The sequence below is a fragment of the Anopheles merus genome, chromosome X (assembly GCF_017562075.2).
Source record: "Anopheles merus strain MAF chromosome X, AmerM5.1, whole genome shotgun sequence".
Classification (NCBI taxonomy): domain Eukaryota; kingdom Metazoa; phylum Arthropoda; class Insecta; order Diptera; family Culicidae; genus Anopheles; species Anopheles merus.
This window is the reverse complement of record NC_054081.1, coordinates 19033826-19051298: the sequence shown is the minus strand read 5'-3', so window position 1 is coordinate 19051298 and position 17473 is coordinate 19033826. Positions and strand designations below refer to the sequence as shown.

The following is a 17473-nucleotide window of genomic DNA, read 5'->3' as shown; positions in this document are numbered from 1 at the left end:
AGAATGAACCGGTGTCAAAATACGCTCGGATCATTGTCAAATCAAATACGGAATCAAATACGTTCGAATTGTTTTCAAATACGTTTGGATCGTTTTCAAAAAAGTTTAGTTTTAGCAGTAGCTACACATTTTTCATCTGCAGCTCACCATTTATTCAACGTCACGCAACGCATTTGGTTTATGAGGATAGAATACAGCAGTTATTTGATTGATAAGAGAATATGTAAGGATATGTTATATATTGTTAACATGTTATATGTTAACAATCTATCCTCATGTATTGTGATCCATAACAAGTGGATAAAGATTCGAAGGTACGAAGGTGAGAACAGGTTAGGCGAAAAAGGGTAAATCAACCAGTTCTGTATGATCAAGCTAAACATCTCTTTCATTGAACTTTAAACTACATTGACTATTATTGTAACCAATTCCGTATTTTCACATAACGATCGAAAACAACCATACAGCTTTTAATACCGTCGGGAACTTCGATTTTGTGTATTCCTTCCATCCGGCAGTTGCAAAATACGCGTCACTAGTTCAATATACCGTACGGTTCCATTTGATGGTTCCACCGTTGTATGCAATCTGCTGAACCGGACGATGAACGTCCGGTCTAGCGACCTATCAACCGAATGAAGCAAACAGACTGGTGGGTGTAGCACACATAGCACAACATCACTGCAGACTTTTATTGCACATTAATGTCGATTTGCAATCGCCCAAAGTGCCTCGGGAGCCGTGGGCTCTGTTTGCTTCCACGATGCGCAGGCTGGAAGTCCGTAAAGTGCGTGGGAGATTTCAGCACCGGAATTCGGAGTCCGGATTGCGGAAAATGGTACATCATCGCGCTGTCATACAGTACGTGCCTATTGCGTGATGGTAGCATGGGATAGGTAGTGCAAATGGATACAGCTTTATTTACTTAGCGCGAGCACCGGCAGTATGTGGGGGAAATAGCAACAAGGGGACAAAAAGGGGGTTTGTTTGTTGGATTTTGTTGTTGTTGGATTCGCCACAATGTTTCGATCACGATTGCCGTGTGCTTGCCTCGTTGTCGGCTAGTGTCGTCTACCGTATGGGTCTTGCATGTTACAGCAAACCATAGCACTAATAAATGTATTACCTTCTTTTTTTGCTGTTTTCGTTTTTTTTTATTATGCTTTGTTGTAACTACCTTGAACACGCTTATGATCATGTCGGATGTAATACGGGTATTTTTATGAGATTACTATTTCAAAACCATACTTTCTTCGCTCTCCTCTCGGGGCATGATACAATATCACTTCAGATTACACACTCGCACAGCTTTTGTTTTAAAAATGTTTGCCAAACAATGATTCTTTGTTCAGGTGGCTACCAAAAAAAATAGTGACCGTAGGAGTAAACCGGATGAAGTGGCTGCTCAATTTCATGGCCAACGTTGTTATTGGATTGGAGCATGCCCATACTCAACAAAATAAAAACTAGATAAAACATAAGACAAGGTAAAACGTGTCAAGCTGTGCGAGAACCAGTATAAACAGCCTAAAGTTAGTCGCAGTTTAGTGTAAAATATACATCAAATACAATATACAAATATAAAATATACATTAAGTATAAAATGTCTTCTTCTTCTTTTTGGCTCAACAACCGTTGTCGGTCAAGGCCTATCTGTACCACTTGTCGGGTTGGCTTTCAGTGACTTTTGGATAACCCTGTGTAGCAGGATAGTCAGTCCTACGTATGGCGGCACGGTCTATTTTGGGCTTGAATTCATGACGGGCATGTTGTTAAGTCGTATGAGTTGACGACTATACCACGAGACCGGCTAAAATAAAATGTACATCACACAAATATTCGTTGAAATATTTAATAAAGTTATTTATGCAAGATGGGGCATACTTTCCCGAAGTTCATATTGCCGTTTTATTGCTTGAGGTAGGAACAATAGTAGGGGGAAGTAGTGGCACAGCTGTCTCAGATAAAGAAGAAAGATTTTTTGTCCCTCATTGGCTCATAACAAAATTGAGTCTTTTATACCTCACTCTTTTCGGTGAAAATGAGCAGCTCGATTACAATCAAACCTTTTACTATTTATCAATATTGAAGTTTCGCCTTTCATTTAACAGCTGTTTCTAACTGTAAAGGTCGATTCACCTAAGATCTGAGCTGGATCTGAGTGGACAAAAAAAACCCTGCAGAAACCCGAACACCGGTGCACGTGGCACCAAATTATCCTGAGTGTGTGGCAGAATGGGAATGCGACATTGTTCTTTCTCACCTAGCACCTACCACATGGTAATGAGAACGCAAAAGATATAGCTCGGCAGCCCACACACTTAAAAAACCCGCCAGTCAATCTCTTAAGCGCTCAATCTTTGGATTATACCTTCATCAGCGATTGCATAATAAATTCTTAATGAGCCACTCACGCCCCAATGCATAGCACGGGGACGAGTAGGAAGTTCGTCAGCGATAAGCTAAGTAAGTGCAAGTCGTGTGCGGGCTGGTAATTGGGCCCCGAGCATAGTTGCACCGGGGCAATTTCCGAGGCGCAGTACATTTCCAGCCTCGCATACCCCGAATCCACTCAATCAGCCAAATTTGTATTTAACGTAAGCTTTCTGGTGGCGTTTTTTTTATCTCTTTCCCCTTATATTCCCATCGTCTTCAATTTATCTTCACCTCCCCCCCTCCCCCCCCTCACTGAGGGTGTGCGTAGAGGATATTGCTATTGGGATTCGCTTCCGCTCCACCATCCGGCGTGCTGACGGCTAATCAACAGACAGAAAACGGCGACGGAATCGAGCGCCTTCAAAAGCACGTCTGTAACGTAGGCAAGAGGCACCGCGTCCCTTAAAAAGGCTTTGGCGGTACGGCAGGTTGCATAGGTTTCCGGCCCAGCGCAGAACCTATTGGGCGAGCAGTTGAAATCACTTCGATAGCTTGCGTCCCTTGTGACTGGGGAGGGGGTGCTCGGATGTGATGGCGAATAGTATGCTTACATACTTATGAATAAAAGAAACACACTAATGGAATCTGCGCCTGAGTGGCGGCGACACTATCTTACCTTGGAAATATGGTATTAATTTGCACATGACGCTACCGAAGACGAACCTCCGCAGCACCTGGCCGGCGAGTGTAAACGGCATGCAGAAAACACCGAGCAGCAGATCGGAAATTGCCTGCGTTTTTTCCAAGAAACAAAAATAAAAACACGAAAATGCGAAGTGTCAGTAACGTTTACGAGGCGTTTTCTCCAGTGCTGCTAGTGCTGCGTCCCTACCAGATTCAGCAAATATACGTTGGTGACCGTGCGCATCCGTTTGTTTTGGGCGAGCGTTAAAATTACCAGCAGATTGCCGACGACCGACAGCAAGAAGATAATGGCGTACAAGGGAATGATGAGCTGGTTCTGGAACGTGCCGTCGCCACCGCGCGCACCGCCCGTGCCCGTTCCGGTGGCTGGCGGCAGATTACCGGCCGCACTGCGCCCGTCCCCGGACAGGTTGTGGGTGCCGCCGATCACAGTGGCAGAGATGTTGTCTCGGAGCAGCTCGCCAAGCGCAAGCGACAGGTTGGTACCGTACAGCTCGTTACCGTAGTCGCCGGCCATGCTGTTAGGAGGACGGTAGAGGAGACTGCCCGGACCGAACAGCAGGTCGTACTGGGTGAGTTCGGTTGGGGCCGTCGGTGGATCCCTCAGCTCGATACCGTACACGAACGGGCCGTCGGTCATTCTCAGACTGGATAGGCTGGGCGGACACCCCTTCTCTTTCTTTCGCTCTGATTTCTCGAAACGAAATGTCCGCCGTTCAGCAGCAACTAACTCAATGGAAAAGCTGAAAGTAGAATGTAAAACATACAAAGAAAACCAGTACATTCAAGATGCTGTCATTAGAAACAGTGAGTCTAATTTCTCGGCAAAATGGACGTGCGTCCTAATCGAACCTTGCGTCGGGGGATCGCCGCAGAGAAAGCCTGGTGTTTTGTTATCTATCCCTAAAGTCTACCGCAATTAGCATCTTCAGGCGGCAACTCACAAACAAAAGTACGCATCACTTTGTCAATCGCTTCTCGCTGGCTTCGCACAAAAGGAAATGACAGTTTCAGTTACAGTTCTGCTCGCGTCACAGTTTGCGACAAGACAGGCCATGCAACAAATAAAAACCTGCGAATCGCGTGGCGTAATTGATCGCTTGGACACAGATAAGTTAGTGAGGGATCCTAGTTGAGTAATTCACGTATAGAGAAGGAGGAATTAAATTTATCTCGAAATAAGATAGAGAGTGTGCAAACCGACTACATTGGCAATCGAGAGTGAACGGTTGGGTAGAATTTTAACCATTTCCGGGTGAGCAACTCGCGTGGTTTAATGTAGCCAAGTGAACTGTAGTCTTCCTGAATCACCGTATACTGTGCTCTGTTGAACGTTTGAGCAAAGAGTGTCGTACCGGGATGAAATTGTTCGATTTTAAACCCCGAGCACCGATCTCCAAGGTCCCCCAAGGACCTTCAATGAGCCCAGAAACATAACAACCGTCCCATAACAGCTGTCGGCATTGGCAAGATTGTCAATTTATCTTGCCTCCATCAGGAAATACTTCGCTTGGCAGGTACTCGAGAATTTAATAGCTAATTGATTAATGTTCCGATTAGAATTGTGGTACAATTACCCCGATGTTGTTGGTGTTGCAGGTTCTAGCGGTAGCAGCCGGCCATTTCCCGTCACCCGTGTCATATCTCAATTGTCTTGGCAGAGAAGTACCGCTCGCCCCAATATATTTGTTTTATTTACAACCGGAGGATAATACGTGTACTTGAGTAGCTTCCCTGCTATCTAGATTATTAGTCACGCATTTGTATATGTCTGTGAGCCCGGTTGTGAGCAGAGCAGCTCTAGAACAAACAGCACCTACCTCCATGAAGTCATCAAAGGTTTCCTGGGCGAAAAATGGTCTGGTCGTCCTATATTTCCTAACCATCTTGAACAGAGGAGCATGCTCGCTGGCGGTGGTGGTGTGAGATGTGGGGAAAAGAAAAGTTTTACTATCACTAGAATGTTGTCTCCTCCCTCGGCACCCATCTTCCTCCTACTTTTCATCTTATCAGGCTCCATTGTTGGAAGAAGAATACAACCCTTCCCTAACTCCGTCTCCCTTTCACACTAGAGGAAAAAAAAACTCTCAGTACGGAAGCCGTGCAAGGTGGCCGAAGGGCTTAATGCCACTCATCACTTTGTCTTGCCTTGGTATCGGGTTAATGTCGGAAAGATTCTCCCCCGTCTCTGTTTCTCGGGTCCCGCGGGAAAGCCACAGACTATCGGTATCAGAGTGGCAACCAACGGAACGATGCTAATAAATAAAACGAAATGGATTCTGTCCTTGTAGTAGTGGGACCCGACACATACACACACATGCATGCGTACTAACGCCTTCCAAGGCGGGAAAAAGGGATCGACTCGAGCACCTATTTAAAGGCGTCGTTTTTGTCGACGACACTATATATACCATTGGCTTCTATTTGTACTGGCTTGCTCCACAGCAGCGGTGAAGCGTGCATGACGTATGTTTTCCGCCTACGCACCTCTAAAAAGCGAATGGATGCGGTTGTGATCTACCGGACACATAACCCCAAAATACCGTATACTCTCCAAATGAATAAATCGGTCTGGCAACGAAAAACCGCAAGGATGTCTTAATTTGCTAAAAACTAGATGCTTATCACACTTGTTTGTGGTCCCTAGCCTCAATTCCCAGCAATAACCGCAAAAAAGCAAATAACATAAAATAAACGAAGGATCGCCTTTCAAGTCCAATTTAATCTCGACCTCGGCTCCTCCAGGCGTTTGTCTCCATCTCCAACGCCAACTGTGTACACACTTACACCCCGACCAGTATCTTAAGGCTGGAAGCGGAAAACTTTTCATTTTTAAACACTTTCCTGGTGGGGTTATACGGTTCCTGACCGGGAGGGACCACATTTGCCCAGGCAAGGGGCAACTAGCTTGAGCCAGGACAAAAACGGCCTCCCTCTAACTGGAGGTTTTGTGTGTCATCGGAGTTTGAGGATAGTTGCTCGGTGTAGCTTAAATTATACAACAAGAATGTGCACCCAACCTGCCCGGGGTGTCCGTAAATCTGACTCATTTGTGGATATCGCGGAACTTAGCAAAGGATGACAGAGCGCTGGTTGTGAGTCTGGGGATTTTGCCAAGATTTTCGGCGGTGCTATTGATCCTACGCTGGATGTAGCGAAACTTGTACCGAATAGATGGTTCCGATTCCCCCGCCGGAATATCGGATGAGGTTTTCTCTTCTCTGGATTAGGGGGCGGATTTCTCCGTTACTTTCCACACACGACATCACTTTCCAATTTTCTTTATCGGGGCTAGATCGAACTGCATCATTTCGGGTTCTGTTCAGTTGCAGGCTCCATCCGCGTTTATTGCGGTCGTTGTCGTCATCGAAGTGGGAAACTGCGGAGGCACTGCGATGAGCGCAGACAAATCAAACTCTACGGGCGCTACGTGCCCGTGCTGTTGTTGCCCATAATCTTCCGGACGAATTTCTCGCTGTATGCTGCGAGATAAGCTCCCAGCCCCAGACAAAGGACGCTTTGGAAAGAGCTGCCCAAATAGACACACGCTCGCGGACCTATCAAAGAGGATCCATTTGCTCGATGGAAGAGGCTTTGTAACAGCCGGTGGAAAGTATCATGTGCGTGCGATGTTTGGGCTTTACAGACTTTACCCCACTGCGTATGGGTGAGTTAATGTGGTTCCAACGTGTGCTGCCTTTGCATGTTGATATCCATATGTCGCGCTTCAATCGCACACCATTGAGCAAAAGCCCCTTCCTCTATGACGATTATTCGCCCCAGCTACCCGAGCTGATTGCGATGGGTTCACAAGGCGGTTATTCAGCTCCCTAGCAACAGCTAGGTTGGTGGGAGGTTGTTAAACAGCATGCCAGAAGCAAAAGAGCAGTGGAGTAGGAAGCGAATGCTTCACGTTCACCGTTCTTCTCCTCGCACTTCAAGTAGGTTCAGAGTAAGTGCTTGATATCCTCCCCGATAGGACGTCCCAGAAGTACGATCCATTTTTTGTTTGCTTTGCTGTCGGCTCTTCCAAACGGGCCTATAACTTTACACACGCAAGGTGAGCGGACTAGGCTTGTTTTTATTTCTTTTTTTGCAGAACAACACGCCATAATTTACGCACCTAAACTTAACCTCTACCGATCTCCCGTGACACTTCAAGTTGGTCGTGGTTGTAAAACGGATTTTGCGACTCGGGGCAGCAGGGGAGCTATCGGAGATCAGTCTGTCACGGAGTTTACAGGGCCTAGTGAGCAGATAGCAACCGTGCCATAATTAATCTTGTGTGCCTTTTGTATCTTCGTATTTTTTCTTTTTGTCATACATTTTCCTCACTAGAGTTATCTCCGCGTTCGGAATGTATGTGAGATTTTTATCATGATTTATCGTAATGTGTGTTGGCTGGTATAATAAATAGCACCTGTGTGGTTTTCGGCCCGTCCACACTTCTTATATTCCCCCTCCTTGGCATATTTGTACTTGGGTAATGAGCTAAATTGGAATACTTTCAGATACTGCCAGCCACTTGTCAGTTTAGCGGATGGTATGACGATTGCATGGGCGTACAAAAAAACCCTCCCAATAGTAAACAAATCAGTGTCATAATGAATTTATTTCATTATGCGAGGTGAGTGAGAGCTAAATTGCGGAGAAAGTCGATGTTGTTGTTCGTTTCAGGTAATATTGTGGCAGTTTGCTTTCAAAGCAAATTTAAATTCTGTGAAAATTTTTACGTGCACTCAAGGTGTATTAAAAATCAGGTGGTAAAAAGGGCCTTTGAGGGGACGCCATATGTGAGGGACCTTATGTGATTTATAAACCGTTTACCGCTGGTTTCCGCATACAAACTATAGCAAATAGCATAGATTTCTTTATTATTTAATTGCGTTTTTGTATGTGTTTTAATAATGAGGGAAAAATGAATCAATTAACGATACAGTTGATGATTTTGATACTTCGGAGATTTAAAATCAAGTAAATTACAATATCTATTTAATTTAAATCGCCCATGCGCCTCTTAGATATTGATTAATGAATGTGAAAATATGTAAAATAAAAGATTTCTTAGTTATTATCCTTACATTGATATATGTACACGATACATTCACGTTATTTCGTGAATTATTCTTGTTTACCACAATACCTGTACTCAATATATGTTTTAATGTCAAATAAGAGCTCACAAAGCCCAAAATATGTTAAAAAGGTGTATTAAATTCTAAAAATGTAGTAAATAAAATATATGAACAAGTTGAAAAAAAAACGTAAGCAGCGGTTTGAATCCTGGGAACCTTATGTCAAATGACGATTTGTCAATATGCTCTATATTCCACCACCTTCTTTAATCCACCTTGCGTGCACTGTGCAAACAGACTTACTGTTCATCGTATAAACTACGCCTAGAAGTATGCAATCGGTGAATCAAAAATTCGCTTTTTATTTCGCTTACGGATGGCCTTTTAGTCTTCTTCTTCATTGGCACAACAACCGTTGTCGGTCAAGGCTTGCCTGTACCCACAAGTGAAGTGAGCTTGGCTTTCAGTGATTTATTGTTACGATAGCAGGATAGTCAGTCCTACGTATGGGGACACGGTCTATTTTGGGTTTGAACGCATGACGGGTATGTTGTTAAGTCGTACCAGTTTACGACTGTACCACCTGGCCGGCCCTTTTAGTATTTAAAAAAAACATCCGTCGAAACACGTAGAAAACCCGGTAAATAAACGGTATAGGTCTTATGTCAAATACTTCCCTACTGAAAATCTAGAAAAGTTTGTGTTTGGAAACCACTGCTCCATAAAATCGGACGTTTTGCTAAGCCTCACCGAGTGGCTGCCTTAAAGTAAGCAGGACATTCGGCAAACCCCCGTTCTTAAAATATTAATTATTTGCTAAACAAGGCTCATCAAGCAGGCCTTACTGCCAACAATTCCATCTGTTGCACAAATTGGTGGTTATTTACACGTATTGATGACGGTATTGTTGGTCGAGGCGCTTCAATTAATTTCTATACAAGATTCAGGTAACCTTTATCCACCAGGGGTGTGTTGAATATGCGCCCAATTTTCTGAAAGCATCCCAAACCGGTCTAATCAGATTAAATCATGCGTATTGCCTGTTTCCAATAAGCGCCGGGATTGCAGCTATTGAAAGGCATAATCAATAAAAAGCGTTATTGCAAGCTCATCAGTTCGACAGAAGGAGGGCCACACTTACTGGGCAATTATCACTGGCCCCGTTTATTAACGTTGCATAATCACTTATTGTTAGCAAACATCGTGCAATGTTGTATTCATTCTACTAGAGGCGCATAGCGCTAAACCAGAGGACCCGTCATGGTGGGAATTGCCCGCAGCAGTCAGCCGCATTGTGTGCTAGAGCAGTGCTCTCCAACCTTTTTAGGATCGCGGACCACTTGGCTTTGAATATACATTAGCCGCGGCCCATATCCATTGAGAGCATACATTTTGTAGACTTAGTTCAAATTTGTCATTAGCCGGTCTCATGGTACAGTCGTCAACTCGTACGACTTAACAACATGCCCGTCATGGGTTCAAGCCCCAAATAGACCGTGCCGCCATACGTAGGACTGACTATCCTGCTATGGGGGGAAATCAATAAGTCACTGAAAGCCAACCCCACAAGTGTGTTGGCAGGCCTTGACCGGCATCGGTTGTTGAGCCAAAGAAGAAGAAGAAGAAGAAGAAGTTCAAATTTGTTGATCAAAAATATGTTTAAATCTTATTCTAGACATTCCTGTTGAAAACTAAACATCCATTGTGGGAAAAAAGTATGACATGCATAGTAATGAGCTTTTCTTTTTCAAAAATAAATTGTTTCATAAACAACCGTTAACGCCACGAGCCACAGGTTAGAGACCACTGAGCTAGAGTGTGACGAAAGGTTGAATGGTTTACTTAAAGAAACGTTGCTCGCCCCCTTGGAGAGCATCCTTTACCACAGCTCATTATTTTCGATCCAAGCAAAGCGGTTTCCTCCGGCAGCGGCTTCCTAATGGAAAACCGAACGAATAAAGGAGGGGGACAAACTCCGCCTCGTCATTTTTAATTTCGTTTCTTCTTCTTCTTTGGCACAACAACCAATTCAATATCGTTTACTTTGTTTTATTTTTTGTATGCTTGTGTTTGTGTGTGAGTATGAATCTCTCTTCAAAGTGTAGCTGCTGTTTATCCTTTGTTCGTTTGGCAAACCACGCTTGGCGTTGACGCCAGCTTTTTCACACTCTTTTGTGGGCGATGGGGGTCAAGATAGCGTAAATCGTTAATTAGTTTACAAGAGGATGCTCGGCCCCTAGGTTAATCGGAGCGAGGCGAATCGGGTTGCCAACAGCTATTTCAGCAGCTTTTATCCGCGTTAATCATATCAAACCCCACTGAGCTTTCGCTTAACGCGCACGGACAGGTGGGCCGACGCACGGTGGTACAAGGGCGAATCTCGTCGCACGCGGACTGTGCCAACGGAGACCGAAAGCACAACGGCACGAGATTGGTCTGCGTAAAGGATTTTGTGTCATTTTTTTCTCTCACGCTTCTTCTCCTTCTCTCGGTATCTCCAGTGCTGCCGCTGCTGTTACCATTTCACACGCATTGCCTCAGGTTGCTGGTGGGGTTAAGTAGCACAGTTACCCGATAGCCTGGGGACGTTGAACGATTGACCCGGAGCTCGGGAGCGGCATCGTTCCATCTGCGAGTTCTTTAACCCTTTCACTTCTATACAGTTCTACACTCACGCTAAAAACACACTCACATAAACTCCCAATCCGAATACGAATATCATCTAAAAGGAACGGATAGGTTATCTACGATAAATCCCATTTTTTGGCATTGATGACCTTCGTTTTCCGATGGAATTCAATTTTGTCGGGCTCCGTTCCCGCGGAACGTTGTGTATCGTTCAAGTTATATCGCAAAAAAAGACTACATGAGTGTGTGTGCATTTCCCTGCGTGTGTATAAAGTAGATATGAAGATACCAAGAAAGTCGGCAACGCTGTTAGTTAGATACAGAGTTAAGTTTTTGTTTTGCGTTTCCGCTGGCCTTTTTGCATTTGGCATGTTTTGGCTACATCGCGCCATCGGGCTTGATTAGTATACGAGATACAATTAGCGGAGGCATCAGGAAAGGCCTACTTCGATAACTTGATGATGCGAGCACGAATCCGTCGATCACTGCTTGAAGTTTGAAGAGCTATTGTGCGCCATAGCTTGGCAAAAGTCACACAGACGAGCAGGAACCATAAAAAAGCATAATTATTATTTCGAGTATTCTTCACCATCCTCGATGTAATTGGGCAAGAGCATCCAAGTAGTTAACATGATTATGTAGCTTTTAGAACGTCTGTTTGAGCAAAATAAAAGTCCCCAGACGAATGGCACAGTCGCACTAGCACGCACTACCAAATCGAGCAGCTTAAGAATAACGCAAGCGTGGTCAAGTAGATTGTTACGCTTGATAGGCAACAGAAAAGAAGTATTAACGTATCCTGCGAGCTGGTCTCCACACGTTACGGGCTAGCGTACCGTATGATGATAACATAGCTAGCGTACCGTACATATGATAACATACTTTATCACTTAACTATCGCAAACTGAATTACATTTTTACTAAAATTTGTATTGAAACCATTAAATATGGCATTTGCAATATTTACATACTGAAAGTATTTTGGTTACACTTTTCGCATTAAAATAAAACAATGGATTGCATCACGAATGAATATCGTCAAAATAAACGACGATTTAAAAAGAAAACATCTGCTCGATTGCAGTGTTTTATCGTCAAATTAACAATAATAGTAGGCTAAGAGCAATTTGTTTTCCAATTAAATTGAGGTGTGTCTAGTGTGCATGTGTGTATATAGTAATGAGTTCAAGCTCCGAATAGACCATCTTGTGTATCCTATCAACGGACTATCCTGCTATGGTTAAAACATATGTCACTGAAAGAAAATTACAACAGTTATTATGCCAAAGAAGAAGAAGCAGGAGAAGAAGAAACGATTGTTGAATGAAATGTTGTACAAAGGTGTAACCGTTACGTTACGTTACGGCTATGTGCCCACTTTCTTCCTCCTGCATTACAACTACTACGCGGTCTTGACCGGTTGCAGGAGTGTCCAGAACTACACCACCAGACACCATTTTGACCTATCATCGTAAGGCGGAGAATGGAGCCTCTATAGAAGTCAGTGACTCGAGAATTAAGGCTAAATATGAAATTTACTCGCATCCTACACGATCGCTTAGTCTTAATCCGCCATACATCTCCTGGAACTTCTATCAGCGACCTGGAGTCATTCGGTTCGACCCGACAGGCTTAGTAAGTACAATAAAGCGTAAGCGACTTCGAGGTCGGGTCGAGCCAAAGTAGGTTCAAGGGCCCGACCTGAACTCTCTGCACCAACAAATCGATGTCACTTATGCTTCATTGCACCGACTGTCCCTTACCACGGATCGCACTTGATTTCGATTAAGGTCTTACGCTCAAGCTGCACCCCTGGGTCGGAATCGATTCCAATATATTCGCATCTGACTCCGGGTTGCGTCGTTAAATGAATAGTTTGACTCAATGCTAGTCCACAGTACTCATGGCCAAAAGTACAGAATGCCCAAAAACAGTTTTATAGCTGCGGTAGTGAAAGTCCTTGTTGATACTTACGAACTTATTTATCAAGCGCCACTTTCGCTATACGGCCTTGGCCTGCCTCAAGAGTATTCGAAACCGCTCACGGTCTCGCGCCTTCGTCTGCCAATCCGTTATCCCAGCTTTAATGGCAGACACCTCCATACCATCTTACCTCCACAATCTATGTCTATCACGCCTCCTCTGTCCTTATGGACGGCCTAAAAAGACTTTACAGACTGGGTCATCCGTTTCCATGCATACAACATGGGCAGCCTACCGGAGGCTGGCGAGCTTGATACTCTACACGAGAGTAAGGTCGCCGTACAACTCGCATAGCTCGTCATTATAACGGCTCCTTCATTGTCCTTCCACATATACGGGACCAAGAGTCCTTCTGAGCATCATCCTCTCGAACGCGGCCAAAAGGGTTTCATCAGATTTGGACAGTGCACATGTCTCAGAGGCATATGGGAGTACCTGTACTAGATAGGTGCTACATAGTCCCAGCTTCGTCCGTCGCAACAGATTCTTTGGGGTGAACTGCTATCTCAGACTATATAATGAACGGTTGGCAGCCAACGTCCTTGCACGCAACTCATCCATGTTATTATCGGAACTGACCCTTGATCCGACATAGGTGAATTCTAGGACGTCTTCAAAAGTACGTTCACCTATCTGTTAGTCATGCCTACGTAAGCTTGAATTTATTATTGGTAGGGTCGCTAAGGTTGCCACCATCAGTTTGGTCGTTACATCATTTATATGCAATCCGAGGTCCTCTGCCCTTCTGCTGAACCCTTGGTAGGCTTCTGCTACATAAGAGAGCCGCAAACCAACGATGTCTATATCATAAGCGTATGCAAGGATCTGAGTTGACTTATAGAAGATGAGTTTTTCACTTCTTCTTCTTCTTCTATTAGGCGTAACATCCTACGCAGACATGCCGGCCTATACAGGCTTTCGAGACTTAATTCATCACCACGCAGCCGGATAGTTAATCGTTGCTAAGGGGAGACGGTCCTTAGTGAGACGGGCTTGAACCCATAACGGGCATGTTATTGAGTTGTTTGAGTTGACGACTGTACCATGGGACCGCCTCCTACGAGTTTTTCACATAACGAGCAAATCGGATAAATACTCAAGAAATACCTCCCTTAACGAGTAAAATTTCGCAAAGTTCGTGGCACATGTTTCGGTGCCGATGTAAAATCAATATTGCGTTTACTTTGATCTTCTTTATTTTGATTGTCGCTCGGGCAAATTAGAGTTTTGATACTAAGAATTATTTCACATATAGAATAGACTTCCCCCGAGTTGCGCGAAATATGACAGGACTGTCGAAATGTTCAGCTTAAGGAAACAATTCATCTTGAAGAAACTACACGTCAGCACAATTTCATTGTAGTTCTGTAAACTTCAATTGCAAATTGCACCAAAAATAGCGATTTCTGTCTATCTCATTGCTCTCATCTCTGGACAGTGTTTACAGTTCGTGTTCTATTCAACTTGATATATATTTCTATCCCCCGAATTCGTATTTTTTCATGCGACCAAATTACAGTAACCTGAAGCAGCTATGACAAAAGAATTTCAAATCTGTTTGTCGTCTAGTTTGCTCCGAAATTCAGTGCATTAAAGCATACTCTGGCGTTGAACACCATTTTAAATTAGTTCACCAATCCCGCCTCTAATTCGATTTCGAAACCGAAACTGGTTCGTTTCAGTGCACCATGTAACAGTGTTATTCGTTGCTGATTTCGTGGTGAGTCGTTTTCACTACAGGAACCAATCGAACCGTGCAGCAAATCCGTTTGCAACCAAAAAAAGTGAGGGTCCGTTTGCAACCAAAAAAAAGTACGCATATGTTCAAACAGGTTGCCGAACGAAGTTCATGCCGAGCTAACATCCTTTCGAGGGAACGGGAGGCGATGGGAGAAAATGCAAACAAGGGAAAACTAACATGCGGCCAGCAGATTTTTTTTCGAGCTGCCCCATTTCAGCTTAATTACAGTGGCCACACCTTTGGTGGCGCAAACCAATAACAGCTATTGAAAGTTTGTTGCTTTACCGAATCCAAGCTACTGTCTGCACTGATTTGCATAGCGAAACGAAAAAGTCTTGCAATGAATTATGCATGAATCGTCGCTTTTATTGCTCTACCTGTTTTCGATTTCGATCCCAACATCGTTTGAAGCAAATTGAATAAATAATAAATTACCCCACCGTTCGTCTCACCCTTTCGATCCGAAAACTCCCTGTTCTCTCTCCTAGAACTGGCAACCAAATCAAGCTCGCGTTGCGATGCGGTGTTGCATACGTTTCGAGCGCATCGCGACAGTAAATTGCATACATTACGGCGCTATCTCATTCGGAGCAAAACAACCGCACGTGTTGATGCAGGTGTACTTGACACCAAGGTTTCTTTTTTTGCTGCCACCGTGTTTTGCTTGGCGAGTGTCATCCAAGACGCAGCACGAAATGTAAATGACCGCAAGGTGAATTGCTTTAATAAAACCGACACCTGATTGAGACGCCCAAGAAGACATTTAATTACACGTCATGATTTTCGCCATTTTTCTCGCTGGCTGGGGAAGGAGCACGTTTCGATTGATTGATGATTTTTTTTTGTGGTTTTATTGATAGATGGATCGGTGTTTTCGCCTCATTAACTTACCCGACAATCACAGCAATCCTCAACGCCTCAATGACAACGCTGGCCAAGCAGCGAGCGTTGAGCCTTTAACTGGAGGATTATAGGTTTTCTTTTTTTAAACTCTTCACCACATCTCACAGATTTCACTGACCAAAGACACGTTTTTCTTAAGCACCTGTTCTTGTCATTATGGCTGTGTCATAGCATTGCAAGCATTGAAATATATCTAATCCATCTTTAAAAACAAAACAATGGTGAAACTATTATCGAAAAATCGAAGAAGTATCAAAGCGAAACCGTTGCACTTTTCGGATGCCATTGTATGTCTCCTTTTGCCTGTTATCCTTTTCTGTAGTATCAAACAATCAAACGTCTAGCAAACCGAGTAAAGTCAATCAGCTGGATGCCCTTTTTTAAAGTTAGATTTGCTACTGAACCAGCTTCAAAAAGGGTAGAAATTCTAAGTACTGTCTGGTTCAATATTGACAAATCAATTCATTAGCTCCCACACACACACACACACACACACTCGTGAACAAGCAACGCGATGATATTTTTCAGGTATACCCACCCTCTCACACATATTCTTTAATGAACCAAACCGTGATCAAAAACTGCCTACAATAGTAGTTTGAATGTAGACATATTTGATGTACCCACGCTCGTGTGTGTATGTGGTTATGCCTGAAATGAAGAATTTAGCCATGTTCTCAAGCATGTTCTTTTTTTTCGGTGAAATTTTTTATTGCTTTCGGAGCAGTTTTTGTTAATGTTATAATGAGATTTTCAATCTCCTCACATTTTGCACACGATCAGCAAAACAATCCAAAAGACGACTCGTTAGTCTAACAGTTCGATATCATAAGATCCACTGTTTCACTTTCCGGTTCGGTGCAGCTTTTACTGTAAGCACTTGCGCTGCTGATTCCTGGGTTTTTGGTTGACAAAAAATAATTAGAAAAAAAAAACACCAACTACCGTTTGATTGATGGGCGTATGTGAGCAGTGCTCACCGCTTTTGATAGATAGTCACCCGATTCCGGCGAGTTCATTGCGGTTTTCTGTCATTGCGGTACGAGCTTTTCATCACTAAGGTCAGAAAGACCATTCTTCTCACGACCCACTGGCACGCACGCGACCGCCTGAACCGCATCGGCACGTTACGGGAGAGGGAGGAGGATGAAGAGTCCTGGTAAGCTTTCAACTTCCCCAACGAGCACACCCGGCGGAGTTATATGGATTGCGTTATGCTGCAGAAACCCTTTTTTCTCGACTTCCGAACACCCGATCCCCGGGGGAAAACGGAAACATCATTATTCTTCTGTACGCGTGTACGCCTTACAGTTACTCACACACATACACGCACAACCAATACGTTGCAATATGCAGTGCAACAAATTGGGTTTGCACTGGCTTACATCCTTTTACATTTTGCCACGTGTAATAGATGCCGAAGGAGTTTCTGAACCTCCAGTTTGGAGCATTAGGACCGAAGATCCTTCTTCCTGAAGATGTGTCCGCCACAGGAATATGTGCTTCCGGTTTGCGTAACATTTACGAAATTGAAACCACCTGCCGCATATATACGCCAGTCATAAAAATATGATCCCAACTATTAACCTCACACTTCTTACACCATCTTACCCAACGTAACCTGACACATACCGCAAGATTTTTTATTTCCCTCGGTTGCGATAAAAAGCACACGTTCGTTGCCACTAATCAACACACCATTCCGAACAGTCCGGATGTATAACTGACGTGTACACTTCGGTCTAACCGCCACTACTGCTGCTGTTGCGTTTGAACCATTTGACGCCCACGAGAAAGACGCAACACACTGTGGCGTGTCATACGCGACCTCCTGCGAACGAAACGGTACTGAATCCCCACAGCGTCGACAACCACTGTCTCGACGGCTTCTAGCGCGCGAGCCGACATTCTGGCATCAGTTGCTTCGGCTTCCGTTCGGGCGCGCTTCGGCTGGTGGCGCTTTGCACTGCTCTGCCTGCCTGCGGTGCTGGAACTTTCCCTTTCTTTTCAATGCAAACGCTCCGATCTGGATTGCCAGGATCAGTGGGGAAGATCAAAACAA

At 44.2% G+C, this 17473-nt stretch overlaps 1 protein-coding gene across 10 annotated transcripts in view; it reads right to left on the bottom strand.

Moving 5' to 3' along the window:
* LOC121595373 overlaps nucleotides 1-17264 on the bottom strand; it is a 28720-nt gene extending 11456 nt beyond the window's left edge. For 4 of the 10 annotated variants that reach the window (XM_041919336.1, XM_041919372.1, XM_041919293.1 and 1 more), the window contains exons 1-5: nucleotides 17044-17264; nucleotides 15400-15613; nucleotides 4902-4989; nucleotides 3269-3824; nucleotides 3053-3167 (exon numbers count right to left, since the gene is read on the bottom strand). In XM_041919336.1, the coding sequence (XP_041775270.1) occupies nucleotides 3053-3167; nucleotides 3269-3824; nucleotides 4902-4984 (754 nt within the window). In that variant the 5' untranslated portion in view covers nucleotides 4985-4989; nucleotides 15400-15613; nucleotides 17044-17264. Of the gene's footprint in view, nucleotides 1-3052; nucleotides 3168-3268; nucleotides 3825-4901; nucleotides 4990-15399; nucleotides 15639-17022 lie in introns of all 10 variants that reach the window. The other 6 variants (XM_041919302.1, XM_041919312.1, XM_041919345.1 and 3 more) reach the window with 6 other exon arrangements.
* Between the last annotated feature and the right edge of the window lie 209 nt (nucleotides 17265-17473).